At 40.8% G+C, this 15,976-nt stretch overlaps 1 protein-coding gene across 6 annotated transcripts in view; it reads left to right on the forward strand.

Moving 5' to 3' along the window:
* Nucleotides 1-692: 692 nt before the first annotated feature.
* PNPLA4 (patatin like phospholipase domain containing 4) overlaps nucleotides 693-15,976 on the forward strand; it is a 35,162-nt gene continuing 19,878 nt past the window's right edge. For 2 of the 6 annotated variants that reach the window (XM_019495126.2, XM_059720931.1), the window contains exons 1-6: nucleotides 693-781; nucleotides 1,892-2,035; nucleotides 3,351-3,664; nucleotides 4,494-4,620; nucleotides 10,735-10,919; nucleotides 15,779-15,873. In XM_019495126.2, the coding sequence (XP_019350671.1) occupies nucleotides 3,506-3,664; nucleotides 4,494-4,620; nucleotides 10,735-10,919; nucleotides 15,779-15,873 (566 nt within the window). In that variant the 5' untranslated portion in view covers nucleotides 693-781; nucleotides 1,892-2,035; nucleotides 3,351-3,505. Of the gene's footprint in view, nucleotides 782-1,891; nucleotides 2,036-3,350; nucleotides 3,665-4,493; nucleotides 4,621-10,734; nucleotides 10,920-13,515; nucleotides 13,593-15,778; nucleotides 15,874-15,976 lie in introns of those variants that run through there. The other 4 variants (XM_014602727.3, XM_019495125.2, XM_006274638.4 and 1 more) reach the window with 4 other exon arrangements.

Here is a 15,976-nt window from a genome sequence, read left to right on the forward strand (position 1 = left end):
GTAAAAGCCACCATTCGCAGTAGTCTTACCACTACTGAATTCAGTGAGATAAGCTGGCAAAACATTTATTCAATGGGGCTGGAAGGAAGATGCCATCAAGATTTTTCCTGCCCAAATAAGTTCATTTGAAGCTAGCAGCCTGAACTTATTTCACAGCCAGGCACCTGGCCCCAAATAAAGCCAAACATCTCTTTCCTTCCAAAATGGCAAGTGGATTACAAGGGAACCCTAAGTAAGGGCAAAGACTTCTGCTTATAGTCAGAAACATAATCCAGGAATCCTGCATTTTTCTCTGATTACAAAAAACAATCCCCAATTTTCGAGTTAAAACAAGTAACCAGAAATCCCCATTTTCCATGATCAACATGAAACACCTCTAATGCATAGATGAAGTGGTGTTTCATGTTGATCATGGAAAAATGGGGATTTTGGGTTACTACTTTTAACCCAAAAATTGGGGATTTTTTTTTAAATCAGAGAAAACCAGGATCCCTGATAAGGACGCTCCCAAGAGGTGCAGCTGGGGGGCGAAGGAGGTTGTGGTTCAAGACTCGTGTTGACAGACTAGTCTTTCCTGGGTGCCAAGGCAGGCAAAGGGACCTTTGTCATTGCGCACGCGCTCTAAGCAGCGGGGAGCACCACCCCCACCCCGCGTTCCGTTGCTGCCGGTCATAATTGTCCCCGCGCGCGCGCGCACTGGCACTTTCGCGGGGTTTCGGGGAGAGGTGGGAGGGCTAGCTGGGCGCGGGTGGCGCCTCTGCTCGACATCCTAGAACGCTAGGTACGTCACAAGGCTGGGGGCTCAGCCTGTGGGGCGGGGATGACTGTTGCTTGGAGACGCCCTCCCCCCCCCCCCCCCGCCAGTAGCAGCGTTGCGTCACGCGGAGGGAGGGGGAAGGGAGGGGGCAGTGCGCCTGCTCGCTGAAGGCCCCGGTCGTTACCAACCGCCTGCGTGGTCTCCTAGCAACCGCCCCCTTCTCCCCTGGCCCGCTTGCGGGGGTTGCTGTTAGTGGCTCTGCTGTACGCTGCTGTCCTCTGCTCTTCAGCGGGGCTCCCACAGACAGAGAGGGCACAGGCGCCTCCTCCTGCCCCTGCCCTCGCCCTCGCCCCCTGGCTATGGGGGGCTTCCAGCTGCTGCCACCCAGACTGAGTGTCCCTAACCTGGTAGCTGTGCCAGAAGGGCCTTTTCTGTAAGGCTGGATCATGCTCATAGCCTGGGCTGTATTTATGGCCGATTGGGCGCGTCTACACAAGACACTATGATGCAGTTGTTAATGCACATTTATTTAGTACTAAATAAATGGACAGTAAGCAGAGTTGCTGTGCAAGCATCTTTGAAGTGATGCTACTGTTGGCACTATCTGTGCTGTGCCACACTACTGGACAGGTTTTTTTGGCTACTGCACAATCAGCATCTCGTGTAGACTGATTACTGGGTAGCTCTGAAAATGTCTGTGTCTAGCAGCCCTACTACATGTTCAAATTAAAGCTGGATAGAAACCAGCTATACAGTTGTTACACATTTTTTTTCAGGGTTGTAAGTTGTAGCTGTGTTGGTCTAAGGACATAGGCAGACAGGTAAACTCAATATCTTTTATTAGATCAACTTGCATAGTTGGAAAAAATTCTTCTTACACATTTTTCAAGCACTAACTTTATAGCTGGCTGCCTCTTGATGGCTGAATAGTCATTTTTACCACGTGATAAGCACCTTGCATATGTGACTGAGCTACATTTTTTGTGTGATCAACCAGTTAATTGTGTGATTATTACTGTGCACGTGTGGACAGTCCAAATTTATTGCACGATTAACCAGTTAATCGTGTTATAGATGTCATGTGTAGCAGGGACCTAACATACCTTACCACTATCTTGCAAATTCCTGATGTAGGCTCTGATGCCATGAATAGTCTGCATGTGAACATTGAGTTCAAGTCGGTGGGACTACTGGTGGAAAGAAGCTCAGCAAATGGAGGTTTGCAGGATTGGGGCCCTTTTTTGCCCCCAGTTAAAATTGTATTTTCAGTGTTTAAAGGTAAATTTTGTGTAAGAGTGCTGTAGCCATGGCAGTCCAGAAATTGTGTGACAAGCAAGAATTTCTTAGAGTGATATCTTTGATTGGACCAATTATCGTTGGGATGAAGTTAGAAAAGCTTTCAAATGCATGCCTTGCTTTGTCTGTGATCCCAGGAAGCTAAGCTATTTTAAACTTCTTGTAAAATATATTTTAAATGCCACATTGAAACAATGAAAATTATTTTTAACATTTAGAAAAAATGTATTACAGTTTGCACGCACAGTTCTTGTATGCATTCTGAATTGTTGACTGTTTTGCTACAAAAAATTCAAGAGTGCTTGCTTGCCATGTAAGAATAATGTGGTTATGAAGAAATGACACAAAAAAAATTTTGCTTTTCACTTTTGCATAAACTCATCACCAGAATAGAAGATAACTCTTGCAAATGATCAACTGTTCCATCTATGTTTAGGTGGGCCGGAAACGTTGCTTAAAGCTGCTTTCTGTTCTCAGTGGCGGCAGAAGACAGACCAAGGGGCAATGGTCTCAAGTTGCAGCAGGGGAGGTTTAAGTTGGATATTAGGGTGGTGAAGCACTGGAGCAGGTTGTCCAGAGTGGTGGTGGAATCACCATCGTCAGGTTTTTAAGACCTGGCTAGACAAAGCCGTGGCTCGGGTGTGGGGATGTGCTTTGAGGAGGGGATTGGACTAGATGACCTCCTGAGGTCCCTTCCAACCCTAATTTTCTATGGTTCTGTGATCTTTAGATGGCTTGACAGATTCTACAGGGGGTACCTTTTTAAGTTGACAAGTAATGCGTGAATTCCAATATGACCATTAGTATTATGTTTATACATCTGGAGATGACTACTAAACAAAGACTGGCTAATATGTCATCTGTTAATCAGTAGGATTGGCTTCAATTCTGTGTGTTAAGTAATAACACCATATTGATAATCTATCCCAGTGACTAACCAGATTTTGCTGTAACTATAATGAGCTTTACTTGTGCTTTTCTGTTTTTGTTTTTAAGTTTTGCTTGGCCCTGGTTAGTTTGAAGCATGAACTTTATGGACTTAAGCATAAAGCACTGAGTTTATGAAGGTATATAAAAATACTGACCAGCTCATGGCAGTTTAGGAGCCAGAGACATTACAGAGAGCCAACTGAAGTTCCCTTGTTATTGCCCATAGGTGCTTCATTTCTCGAATAAATATTTCTACAAGTGTAAATATAATCCAAAAGAAATATGCATCTCATTGCAGAATTAGGGCCTTACTGTGGAACTATATTTTGACCACTTAATTTGTATCTTTTGTAATGTTTTTAACTAGGTGTGTGGTTTGTTATTGGATGGTAGGAAGTGTGCCTTATGATCAATGTCTAACAGCAAAGTCGTTCATATGTCTGTGGCAGTAAGATGACCCTGCTCCAAACACATTCATTTTAAGTTCTTTATCATCTGGAAATACAAGCTGCTTTGCAGAGGATGTGGACCACTAAAAGAATATGTAATACTCAAAGGCAATGGATTAAACTGAAAGAAGGTAGACTTCGTGGTTGCATACTTCTAAAATGTCAGCAGTTTCGGACTGGTGTTTTGAACTACAGCAGTCTAAAAACCACACGTTTTAAATCCACATGTAGTGTAAGTATCTTTTTTATTCTTTCTATAGTGCTCTAGGCATGGATGGTGCTCTTCCACCCAGAGACCAGGTCACTTCCTTTAGAACTTACAGTCCCAAGTTTGATCATTTGGCTGCAATCTTGAATTGAGGACTACCTATATGAGTAAAAGCCTGAATTGCTGATTCTGACACTAATTTAATAAAATGACTGAAAGAAGAATAGGGAAGGGAGGTAACAGAAGACATTGGTTTTCCCCACATCTTGCAGTTTGAAGGGGGTTTTTTTCCTCTTAAAGTAAAAATAGATGTACAGTATACTTGATCACTAGTGGAAGACTAACTAAAATGAGTTCTTAAGAGAGCATTATCTAAAGTGATATACGAAACAAAAATTCTTCAGTGTATGTGGGTATGAAACACGCAATAGAAAAAGAGGTGAAGACTAGAAAGGCAGGATCAGAGCAGAACAGATCTCCAAAGAGATGAAATCCAGATTAGAGGGAAATGGCAGTTTAAATTATACAATTCAGCCCCTGTTAGAGGCAGAATGTACTCTACCTGGTTTTAGGCACCTAATTCAGGTTAATATTTTTTTTCAAAAACAAGTAATGTATTGGTGAACCAGCATTCAGTAATATAACACTTGAACCTGCTAAGCACCCACAAATGTACAAAATGTGGAGCTTTTCTTTCTCTTTCTAAAGAAAATGTCTTCAGCAAATTGCAAAGAACTCAGTTACCTCCTGTTCAGATACTTGTTCAAAGTATTTCAGCAAAAAATAAGGTTTTCCTGAACCAATTTCCTTTGTTCTTCTTTCAAAAAATTAACTCTTGATTCTATGGATATAGATTTCTTGGGGAAAGGCTGAGCAGATGATAATGGACATGATAGCAACTGTTAATGCAGAAGGAGTTAAAATAGCATCTGGAAAGGATCCCAAGGAACAATGCGATGAAAAACAACATATACTGAAAGGTATTTCCTTTTTTTAGACTCTGGGTATCTTTTATTTCTTGTCAGGTTATTTTAATATGGATTCATGTGTCTTGCAAACAGATTGGTTCTGTAAAAAGTTGACAATAATCACTCTTGCTGCTAAGTGTTTTTTGTAGTTTTTAACAGTTATTTTAAGAGCATAGAAATTATGAAAAGGTAAAAAGCAGGGTAAAAATCAGGAAAATGACAGTTTAAAAAAATAAAATTTAACATGGGAGAATCTGGATGTATGGTAACCCTATATATATACCATACATCCAGATTTTCCCAGACATGTTTACACAGGCCTCCCCTCCTCCTCCCTGCAGTCCGCGCCAGGGCTGGACTTACTCTGCTGCCTTGAGTAGAAGCTGGAACCACCATGCTTTGGCCTGGTTGGGATGGGGGCAGCTGAGGGACCCCTCCAGCAGGGCTGGGGAGAGCTGGCGGCTGTGGCTTAGGAGTGAGGGGCACCAGGAGGGGCAGAGGGCTGCAGGTTGGAAGTGCGGGGCACTGGCAGTGCCAGGGGGCTGTGGGTTGGGCATGAGGGGCACCAGCATGGCCTGGGTGAGTGGGGCGGACCATGGGTTGGGAGTGAGGGGAACTGGCAGGGCACGGGGTCTATGGGTAGGGAGGGAAGGGCACCGGGGGCGGGCTATGGTTCAGGAGTGCGGGGCATTGCCAGTGCCAGGAGGCTGCTGGTCTGGAGTGAGGAGTGCACCTTCCCCCCCCCCCCCCCTCCCCCCCCGTCTTCTTTTTTTTTGGAACTGTAAATATGGTAATCCTAATAAGTAATAGAATATAATTTACCGTTATAATTCATCGGTCCCATTCTGCCTCTTTTAAAATTCTAAATTAATTTTTCAACTTTGATATTTTTACAGTTAAATTGATTCCATTATTAGTATTTTCATAGTCTTTTGGGATGGAGGAGAAGTGGGGATGATTCTGAAGAAGTTGGAATAGTCTGTTGGACAACAAATATTTATTCTGTCATTCTGAGCCTATTTAATATGTGTGGTAGCACCCAATGTTTGGGAAATGAAGCCTGGCATCTCCTTGGGCCCAAGCCAGAGCTCAGTGAAGTCAAGGAAATCTGACATAAGTAGGCTTTGAATCCATTTCTCTGCATTTAGTGTAGTCCATCCTTTTGGGATTTTCTGGCTTTAATGAGAAACTAGAAGCAGAATCTCAAATGACAACTGCTACTTGATTTCTTGATGCTAATTTAATTGATAGATTTTTACAATCCTTGGAAAGTTATAAACTTACTAGTAGTGGGGCTTGTACATTTATATCCCTTCCTTGCACAGCCTTACTCAAGATAAATTCTAAATTAAAATGGAAAATAACTTGTGCAGCAGACAGTACCTAATAATCAATGTGCTAATATTAAACATTTGCCTTTAGCAATATCTGGTATGCTTAATAATGATTCTCCTTATGTATTTTTATTCATAAAGTTTGTATTGTTACTTGCTTTACATTTTAAGTTATTTAAATTGGCTAAAAAAGCAATTGGGTAAGTTATTTTTTCCCCAGGTTGTAAGGAATTTTATTAATCAAGTCTTTGATATGGTAGAACCCAATCTATCTGGGTGGTTTGCAACTTGCTTAATTCACAGCAGGTTGCCAAATTAAGGATGAGCTATTCAGTTGTTTGATGTGGTTTTTACTACAAAGCGCTTTTACTACAGTTTCTCTGATCAGTTGGAGCTCTTCAGGAGTCTAATACAGCTGATGGGAGGAGCAGTGCCTTTTGAAATAAAAACCTCAACAAAGAGCTAGAGCCTCTGTTGTTCCACGCACTTATTTGCTATGGCTCTGTATACCCTTATTAACTTCAGAAACCCTTCATCTCCACAACAGAATAAGGAACCTAATCCTACAAAGCATATGGGCTGTACTGTATTTGTGTAACAGTACTGCCTAAAATCCCTAACACAGATCAAGTCCTTGTGCTAGCTGCACTAATGGTGCTGTGTGCTGTGAATGAACATTCTAGGAATTAAAAAGAAGTTCTAACCAATTTTTTTTCTGAAGGTGAAAACTAAACATATCGATAATCAGTCTTGACACCTTTTCTTTCCCTAAGAATGAGTTAGTAGACCCATAGGAGTTTTGCTATTGACTTCATTAAGGTAGGATTTCATTTCCTGTATGGAAACAAGCAGGGCATTTAAGTTGAAATAGTGGGAATTGGGGCAGGGGAGGGTGGGATATGAGAACTTTGCTATGTCTTTTATTAAAGAGCTGTTCTGATAGTAACTATCAGGATTCAGCTTTCCAGATACTCAAACTCATGTTCTCATCCTTTACAGAGTTGTTCACTTATTCCTACTGGGCACATCTGCACAAGATGTTTACTGCACAGTTGCCTAATTAACCACACAGTAATTGTCTCGGCATCTATGCATGCATTCTTATTAGGATGCACAAAACTAATAAACTCTGCAGTGGGGTAGGACTTGTAAATACAAGTTCTACCCCACTGCAGAGGGAGATCTTTGTGCGCAGCAGCAAAAGAATAGACACTGAACCGGCTGGCTAGGGCATGAGAGTACTTCAGTGTGGGGGCTGCCTGTCAGCTAGCACTGCACTGAAGCACCCTCATGCCCCAGCCAGCCCCTCCGCAGCAGCCCCAGCCGGCAGAGGAGGTCAGCCTGCCAGCCCAGGGCTACTCCAACCAGGCTCAGTGTGCTGTGCTCCGGGTGTACATGTAAACCACATGCCTGGGAGCTTCCCAGGAGCAATAAACTCTGCAGTTTATTGTTGCCTGTTAATACCATGTGTAGATATGCCCACTGATTTCTATCTTACTTCGTCTTGAAGGAACCCTTTTTTCTTTTCTTTTTTTTTTTAAAGTAGACTTTCACAAATTAGACCATTACACTGTATTACATAGAAGCCTGAGAGTACTGGACAGACTTCTCTCTATGGTTTAAGTGAGTCAATGAAAGCACTCATGGGAGTTTTATTTCTAAAATTTCATTGTGCAAACAGAGACATAACTTTGGTTTGGTTTCTTGTTTCCCACAAATTCTGACAGTAGGCTCAGCCCTATAAAAAAATTTGAAATTTGCTCCATTTAAGACACTTGTTCTCTAACAAAACACTAAAACTAGAGTAGTCTAGGTGCCATCTCCTAAGCTTTCTCCTTGAGGTAATCAAAGACTTGTTAAAAATATATACATATGGGGTTAAGTACATTGCCATAAATAGGTTTATTGAAAGAGGACCTGGGGTTTACAGTGGACAATGAGCTGGATATGAGCCAAGTGTGTCCTTATCATGGTCTAAGGGACAGACAGTCAAAAAGCTTGAGCCTGAATTGATTCAATATTTACAGGTTAGTCTAACCTGCCTAGATTGGACCAGTTTGGAAGTGAACATTACATCATTCATGAAATGCAAGCACATTCCTGCAGTGGCTCAGGCCAAAGGCTGGGGGGTGCTAGAGCAGACCCTTGACTGCAGGAAAGCAGGAGGAGCAGGGGGTATGGCCAGGCCCCAGCAGTAGCCTGGCGTAAACTAGTTGGAAGGGGTTTTCCCCCTCCTTGTCCTACTAGCAGGGAACCGAGCTGGGATCTGCCTGGCGCTCCCCCCTCACTGCTGCAGCGGCAGGACATGGCCCCTGAGGCAGAGAGGAGAGGGTTATTCCCCCCTCTGCCCCTGGGAGACTGTAGCGGGGTCTGCCCACCACAACTGCTGACACTCACTCCATGTGCAGGGCAAGCGGCAGGATAAGCCCACTCCTGTCCCTTCTGCCAGATGCCAGTGAGAGGGGGGAATAATCCTGTTCCCTACCCCCTGCCCAAGGGTTCCTGTCAGCCAGTGTCTGACCGAGCTTCCCTCAGCTGCTGCAGCGGTGAGGCGGCAGGTCCCTGGATAGGGGCAGCAGCCCCTGTTATAGTGTTGGGGAGCTCAGGCCCCCTCCTGGTGGGCGGGGGGGCACATTGTGGGGTGAGCAGAGCTGCAGCGGTGGTGCTAGGGGGGGGCATCTAGCCTCTCAGTGCAGCCCCTCCCCCCCCCCGCTGGGAAGGGGCTTGCGCTCCCTGACACTATGATGGGCTGCTGCCCCCATCAAGAGCCCTGTCCCCTCATTAGGGCCTTTATTCCGCCAGTTGCCCTGCGCAGGGAGTGAGCAGTGGTGGTCAGGACCGGCAGACCTGGCTGTGGTTCCCCGGTGACAGTGGGGAAGAGAAAGTAATAATCCCTCTGTCTCAGGGGCCCTACAGGCCGGCCACTGCACCAGCAGTGGGGGAGGGCCTGGCAGAACCAGCTTGAGTCCCTGCCAGTGGGACAGGGAGGGGGGAATTAAAACCCTCTCTGGCCAGCCCCCAGCCCCTGCTTGTTCCTGCTGGGCTGAGGAGCAGAGGGTCAGGGTCAGCCCTGCTCCACTGGAGCAGAGAGCCCAGCCCAGAGAGCATGCCTGGATGCTGAGGGACTCTGGTTTAAGTTGAACCAGGAAGGGGTCTGGGACAGACATTACATGAACCAGCTAGGTGGTTTCAGCCATTTTGAAACTGGTTTGTGTGCATTGAACACCTGTCCTGTTACAGGTCTAAACCAGTTTCTGATCACTTAAACCAGTTTATGTGTAATTTCTGTCCCTAACCAAGAAGGCTACCTTCATACTAGGCTGCATTAGTAGGAGCATTGCCAGTAGATTGAAGGTAGTAACTATTTCCTTCTATTCTGTACTGGTGAGGCCACATCAGTACTGTGTCCAGTTTGGGCCCCCTGCTACATAAAGGTTGTGGACAAGTTGGACAGAGTCCAACGGAAGGCTGTGAAAAATGGTGAGGGAGCTGGGGCATGACTTACGAGGAGAGGCTGAGGGAACTGGGCTTATTTATTCTTCAAACTAGAAGATGGAGGGGGGATTTAATAGTGGCTTTCAACTACCTGAAGGCTGGTTCTAAAGAGGGATGGAGCTAGACTGAAATAAAATTAATATGAGAGATCCTGCTTTGCCATCATTCAGCTAACTTGCTTGGTTAGCCTCATTAGACTCAAGGCACCTCTTGGAAGATGCCAGCTCTTATTTCTCATTTTTTTTACTATGGAAATAGAGCAATTGTTGTGTTGCAAAGAGCTTAGACTATGACAGGTCAGCATGCTTTTGACACTATGCACTTTTATAAATCTCTTTAACTTGTTAATCATGCATGGGTGTTTGCATGATACGGTGCTGATATTGCCCAGCACACTGCAGCATCTTTGAAAGGAATTCCTGGCATCCCAGGGTACCACAACACCCTGGCTGAGAATTTCTGCCCTAACTGCACATAAATTCAAGGTAGTATAATATTTGCCCTTGAGAAAGAAGCTAAAAACCTAGCTCCCACAAATTTTGTTTAAATAAAATGTTAATCTAAAACTAATAACTCCTTTAGAATATGTACAGTGGCTTGCATTTACTTATCTATAATTCTTTCTCTCGCTCTTGCTTTATCATAGAAGTATTTATAGCTTTTATGTTCTTTCTCTTAAAAACAAATGACCTTTGTATAAATTTCTCAGAATTGTTGGATACTGACATTAACATTGTTAAGTTGTATCAGTTCTAATAATGAAATACTTTTTTTTCTCAGTAGTACTATTTTAGGTTCAACACTGGGAAATATATATTCCAACACTTGTAATTAATTTTGCTCCTGGTTTGTGCCTAAGATGGTTTAGAAATTGTATCTGTGCTTCATATGGTTCTGGAAAATGACCAGAATCATTGTTTCTGTGGTGCATATGTTTGCATCTATTAAGTTTTCTGTGGATGGGAAGTAAAATGGCAAAATGTCGCTCCTGGCTACACAATATTAGGCCTTTTTAAATTAACAAAATAAATAAGTTTACCTAAAACAATGTTCTACAGACGAAATACATTTTCAGGTAGAACAACAGGAATAAAATTATGCTTAACTCAGGTAACCATTTTTAAACACAGGTGCTGTGAGGCTTGGAGCTTCTGAGCAGCTACAACTTCCATTTGTCTTTTAATTAAGCCACTTTTCTTGGGGTTTCTCATTTTATGTAGGTATTATGCAGAAAAAGTAAACACATGTTAAAACACTTAATTGATCTGTTCCTGATTGCAAAATTTTATTTCCACAGAAAAAATGAAACATCTCAATCTATCATTTGCAGCTTGTGGGTTTCTGGGTATATACCACTTGGGGGCAGCAGCTGCTTTTTACAGGCATGGTGAGAAGTTACTGAAGGTTGTGAAGGCTTTTGCAGGAGCTTCTGCGGGATCGCTGGCTGCCACAGTTCTGTTAACAGCGCCGGAAAAAATAGAGGTAACTGGTAGTTTTAGGACATCTTTTATATTTACTGGTACCTTTTAGTTTTCTTGTAGGAGCAGTTTTGAAAACCCTTTGCTTTCCTTAACAAATGTGTGCATGTGTATTCTGTAAACAACTTGTGAAACGTTTACAACAAAATATGCACTTGCTTGAATGTAATACTATTTAAAGTTGTGTATGAATGGATATTTGTTGAGGTCTATAAAGATATAACTATACCTTAAACATATGTACGCACTCCCTTCTAGTTGAGAGTGTATAAGGATAGAAAAGATATGGAGACCTTTTTTTTTTTTTAAATGATAACTTGAAGTTTGCTTTAAAAAAGATTAGTCACGATTTTTTTGTCCTAAGGCTAATTGCTGTTACTATATATTGTAAGTATATATTCCTGCTTGTTTTTAATGAGGAGGTACAAGGAATATAAACTATACCAGTCAAATAAGGCAAAGAACACGTGCATCTGTAAGACTTGATATCACCATCTTGTCTAAGCTCTAGGACTCAGAGCTATTATCTCTAATTTATCTGATTAGGAGGGATCCTCGTTTCCTGATTAAAAAAAAAAAAAAAATCCCCAATTTTCAGATATAAAAAGTAACCCAAAATCCACATTTTTCCATGATTAAAATGAAACACCACTAATTATATATTAGTGGCATTTTATTTTAATCATGGAAAAATGTGGATTTTGGGTTACCTTTTATATATGTAAATTGGATCCCTGCTGATTAGAGAATCAGACAGCAGAGTTGTGTGGTGCTATACCTCCTTCATGTTCCATGCATGTCTTATCCTCAGAAACAATCATGGTTTAAACTTGGATTAGAAACATAAACACCTAGTACAGGAAACAGTACAGCTGCCTTCCCCAACTTTTCGCTGGTGAAAATTCTTCTCCTCAGAAGCAGTTCTCCACCACTGTCTTGGCTTGTTTAGAACCACTTTACACTTTCTTATGTGGCCCAAAGTTGACCTAGTGAACGCATTGAACACATTAATGTAAATATGATATTAAACATTTGGCAAAATTATACCAGACTTATATATTATGGCATACATAAGGGCCCAGGAGGTCCTTCTAATTGTGTTCCTAAATGATCATTCACTGGGGTGCATGTCTTTAAGTGATTTAAAATTCCTTGGTTTTTAGTATTCATTTTAGTAATCTGATAAAAATTAAAGACCCATTAATTGTTCATAACTTGCCTAAAGTGATTTTTTTTTCTCTCTCTAACTTTGTTAAAACAAAGTTAAGTTCAGCTAAATAGAAGTTCAAACGGGTTTTATTAAATTGGAGGGAGGGAGGTAATGCTCATGGTAAGCATGCTATACAGGTCACTTTTCCTTTTGGAGGCTTAATCCAAAATTTTTCAGGCTTTGGGTAAGTTTTTTGAGTCCTATATTTGAATCTGACTACTTTTTCAGGTTAGAATAGATAGAAGCCAAACAAATACTTTGACATTTGCGGTTTGTAAAGTGATTTCATTCCTCGTGAATTTTTTAAACCTTGCAGAAGCATCTGGCTTCTTGCTTTATACTATGCATGATAGCTAACTAGCTTTTACCAACCCAGGGTAGCATTTCTGCTTCCCTTGATTTTTTTGGAAATGGTTGGTTGGTTGTTTTCTTGTTTCTTTCTTTCTTTCAGTCCTATTTTTATAAGGACTTTTTCACATAATGTAGTTTTGGTTTTCACTCTTCTGTTCAAGTATGGTGCACATTACAATAAGTCTGACATCTGATTCATGACATTTTGAAAACAAAAAGATCATTATGTAAACTAGGGCAAGGGGGGCAACCTGGAGCATGCATGCTACAAGTGCAGAGACAGCATTTTTGTGTGGTGCACTGCAGATCAGAGAGGAGGCAGGCAGCACAGCAGCAGATAGGACATGGGGAAGGAAGTGGAACAGTGGATCAGGCAGGGGAAGGAGATTTGGGGTGGCACTTGGGGAGGGCATGGGGCTTAATTTGTGGCATACCTAACAAAAAAGGTCAGTCTCACTGAACTAGTTGAACTTCCTTTGTTCCTTTTTTTAAACTAACCTTTCAGTCATTCTGTTTCAGTTGCACAGAAAATTATGGGAGCTCTCCAAGGAACAAAATACTTCATTCCCATGGATGTCAACCAAAAATAGTGTAGCCTAGTGGATAAAATGTATTTCATTGAAATATTAAAATGATGTTGAAATTTCTATTAACCTTTTTGTTCTTAACACTACAAAAAAGTGTGTGTGTGTGTGTGTGTGTGTGTGTGTGGGTGGGAGGGGAGGTTGAAGGAAGGCTCTTTGAACAAAGAATGTTCTAAACTACTGGTGCCCAACCTTTTTGTGGGCCAGATGGGCAGTGCCAGGTCCATCTCTGGGCTGGACCAGCCAGAGGGCTTAATCCAGTAGGTGTGGCTGGTGCAGTGGGAACTGGACCAGGCTACAGGAGGGGGAGGGAAGGAAGTGGAGGAGGGAACAGGTGGCCTGGCATGGAGGGAAGGAAGAAGGAAACCTGTATGGGTTTGTGACTCTAAAGAGTGAGGCTGAGAGTAAATAAAGCTGTAATTGCATAACTTTTTAATATGAGATTTTTCAAATAGCATTTTCAGAAAGACTTGGGATCCTGAGTATTTGCTGAAAGTGAAACTTAAAGGTCTTGGAGCCAGATTTTACAAAGGTACTCAGACATGTAAAGGTGCCAATAGGCGCTTAGATATTTTACAAAAAAAAAAAACCAAGTGGATTGGGCACTTAACCCTTCTTCATTTCTTTAGCTACTCTTGAAACATTTTCTAAATTTTGCCTAAGTCATTTTTTAAAAAGGAACTTTAAGCTTCTAAGTCATGAAGGAACTTTTGAACATTTTAATTGGTATCTTGTTAGTGTAACTCTAAGTAGTTGAGAAAGAAAACTATCTACTTTGGAGGCAAAACTGAAATATTCTTCTTATGAATAGACTATGACATGTAGTAAAGGAGTTCACAGTAATTAATAAATTTGCATACACACTTGAAAGGAACAGGATTTGGAATTGGCAGTGGGTCTTTAGGGCCCAAATTCAACTTCAGCCTGTGTCCTGGTTTCCATCTAATGATGGTTTGAATCACAGCCAAAATAATTAGTTTCAGTTAAAATATAGTTAATTTGTCAGTGGCACAAAAATGTTTGCCTCGTTTGGCATGAATTGATACCTTTGTTTCTAATCTATACACCGTGCACATGTAGACTGAAGTCCCCGCTCTCACTTAAGCAGTAAATGATTGCACTGAGTGAGGTTTAAAACATGAGTGGAATGGACTACCAGTGCTCCAAAAATTCAAACACGTGCTTCTGCGGATAGGATACTTCTCTTTTCAGGGCTAAGAATCTTTTGCCACTTCTGAGAATTAACTTTATTTTCATTAATAAAAAATGAACACATTTTGTACCCCAGTGACGAAAAAATGACCGGTTTCCTCCCAACAAATTTAATATTTAATCAGGCAGGAAGTCAATAATCAAGAAATATTGAACTATTTCTAGATGTATGACTAAACATTTAAAAAAGTTCAAATTTGAAGCATTCAATATCTCTTAAATCAATTTGATGAATGTGTAAAACTGAACTGTAAGTACTTCAAATCATTGAAATAAATGTAGATCTCTTCACAAAATCCTATGAAGATATAGGTATGAATACAGCATTCCTAACATTTGTTCAGAGTCATGAGTTAGAACTTCAAAAAGCACTATAAGAACTAATAAATGATGGGTTCCTTTTATTTGCCTTCTGGTTTTTGATACATCAGGTTTTACATGGTCAAGCTTTTCTGTGTAACCAGTAGGACTAAAAAGAAAAAAGCTGAAAACTTAGATTGTAATGTAATGGAATCTTAAAATATTAAATAACACAAGGTTTGGTATGAAACTGAGACTTGGCAACCTTGTGAATACTTGCAAGTAAATGTAACTTTTGTTAAGTGATCACAAAAAATACCTTTCCCATACACAAAGTAATTGAATTCAGCTGCCTTAGGGATCTGGTCCTTAGTATTTACATAGTTGAAATTTAAATTATTCAAGTGGTTTTTAAAGTATGATTGTTGCGGAAACCCTAAGGGTAGGTAGTATAGGCTCTGATTAGCCTCTTGTGGGTCACATACAATATGACCTTTTATACACTGCTGTAAATCTGTCTCTTATCCACATTCAGATATACCTGTGCTGCTTATTGTCTTTAGTAAGAGCATACATTTTTAGTTGTATGCTTTTTATTAGCGAGGAAAGAGTCTTTAAATTTTTTCTTTTATACCTGCTGATTTTACTTTGTATATTTGATTTATATAGTATGTGTGTGTTTAAAGTTTGTCACATCCATATTTAGTATTTAACTTGTACTTAGGATAAGAGAACACTATTCACTTGAAATCAGATCTAAAAGCTAACTTTTACAGCATCAAGTTTTGATTACTTCTAAATTCACTGTGTAACAGGTGGCATTCATAGAACAATAGGCTTCAAACTCTCATAGTTCCTAATAAGCAAAATACCTGTGGGATTTCTTCACTTCAAATAGGAATGAGTTATACCTACATAAATTCCTGTTTAAACAGTTCCCATATAATAAACACAAGGTGAGTTGCTGTTCTGTGGAGAAATAACTCATTAATCTTAAGCACATCTGCTTTGTTGATAATGGCACGTAAGCAAATGTTGACTTCATCTGTTGCCTTTTAACTCTTAAAATAAAATATTTTTTAACCATTAATTTGTTATCTGAATGTTAGTTGCTTTAATCCATAACTTTCTAACTTTTGGTGTAATGTAGTTGCATGTGTCTTTCACAACTACAGTATTTTTAATATCAGATACTTTAATTTTCAGGATTGTAAGGAATTTACCTATAATTTTGCAGAAGAAACTAGAAAATTGGACTTTGGCGCAGTAACGCCAGGTTACGATTTCATGAAAAGACTTAGGTACCTATCTTAATGTTTTTTCTTAAGTTTTACTTTTATGTTTAATTTAATAAATGAAAATAGAGAGTATGGAAAGCTTTCTGTGCCGTGGATATCTCAACAT

The sequence above is a fragment of the Alligator mississippiensis genome, chromosome 1 (assembly GCF_030867095.1).
Source record: "Alligator mississippiensis isolate rAllMis1 chromosome 1, rAllMis1, whole genome shotgun sequence".
Taxonomy (NCBI): domain Eukaryota; kingdom Metazoa; phylum Chordata; order Crocodylia; family Alligatoridae; genus Alligator; species Alligator mississippiensis.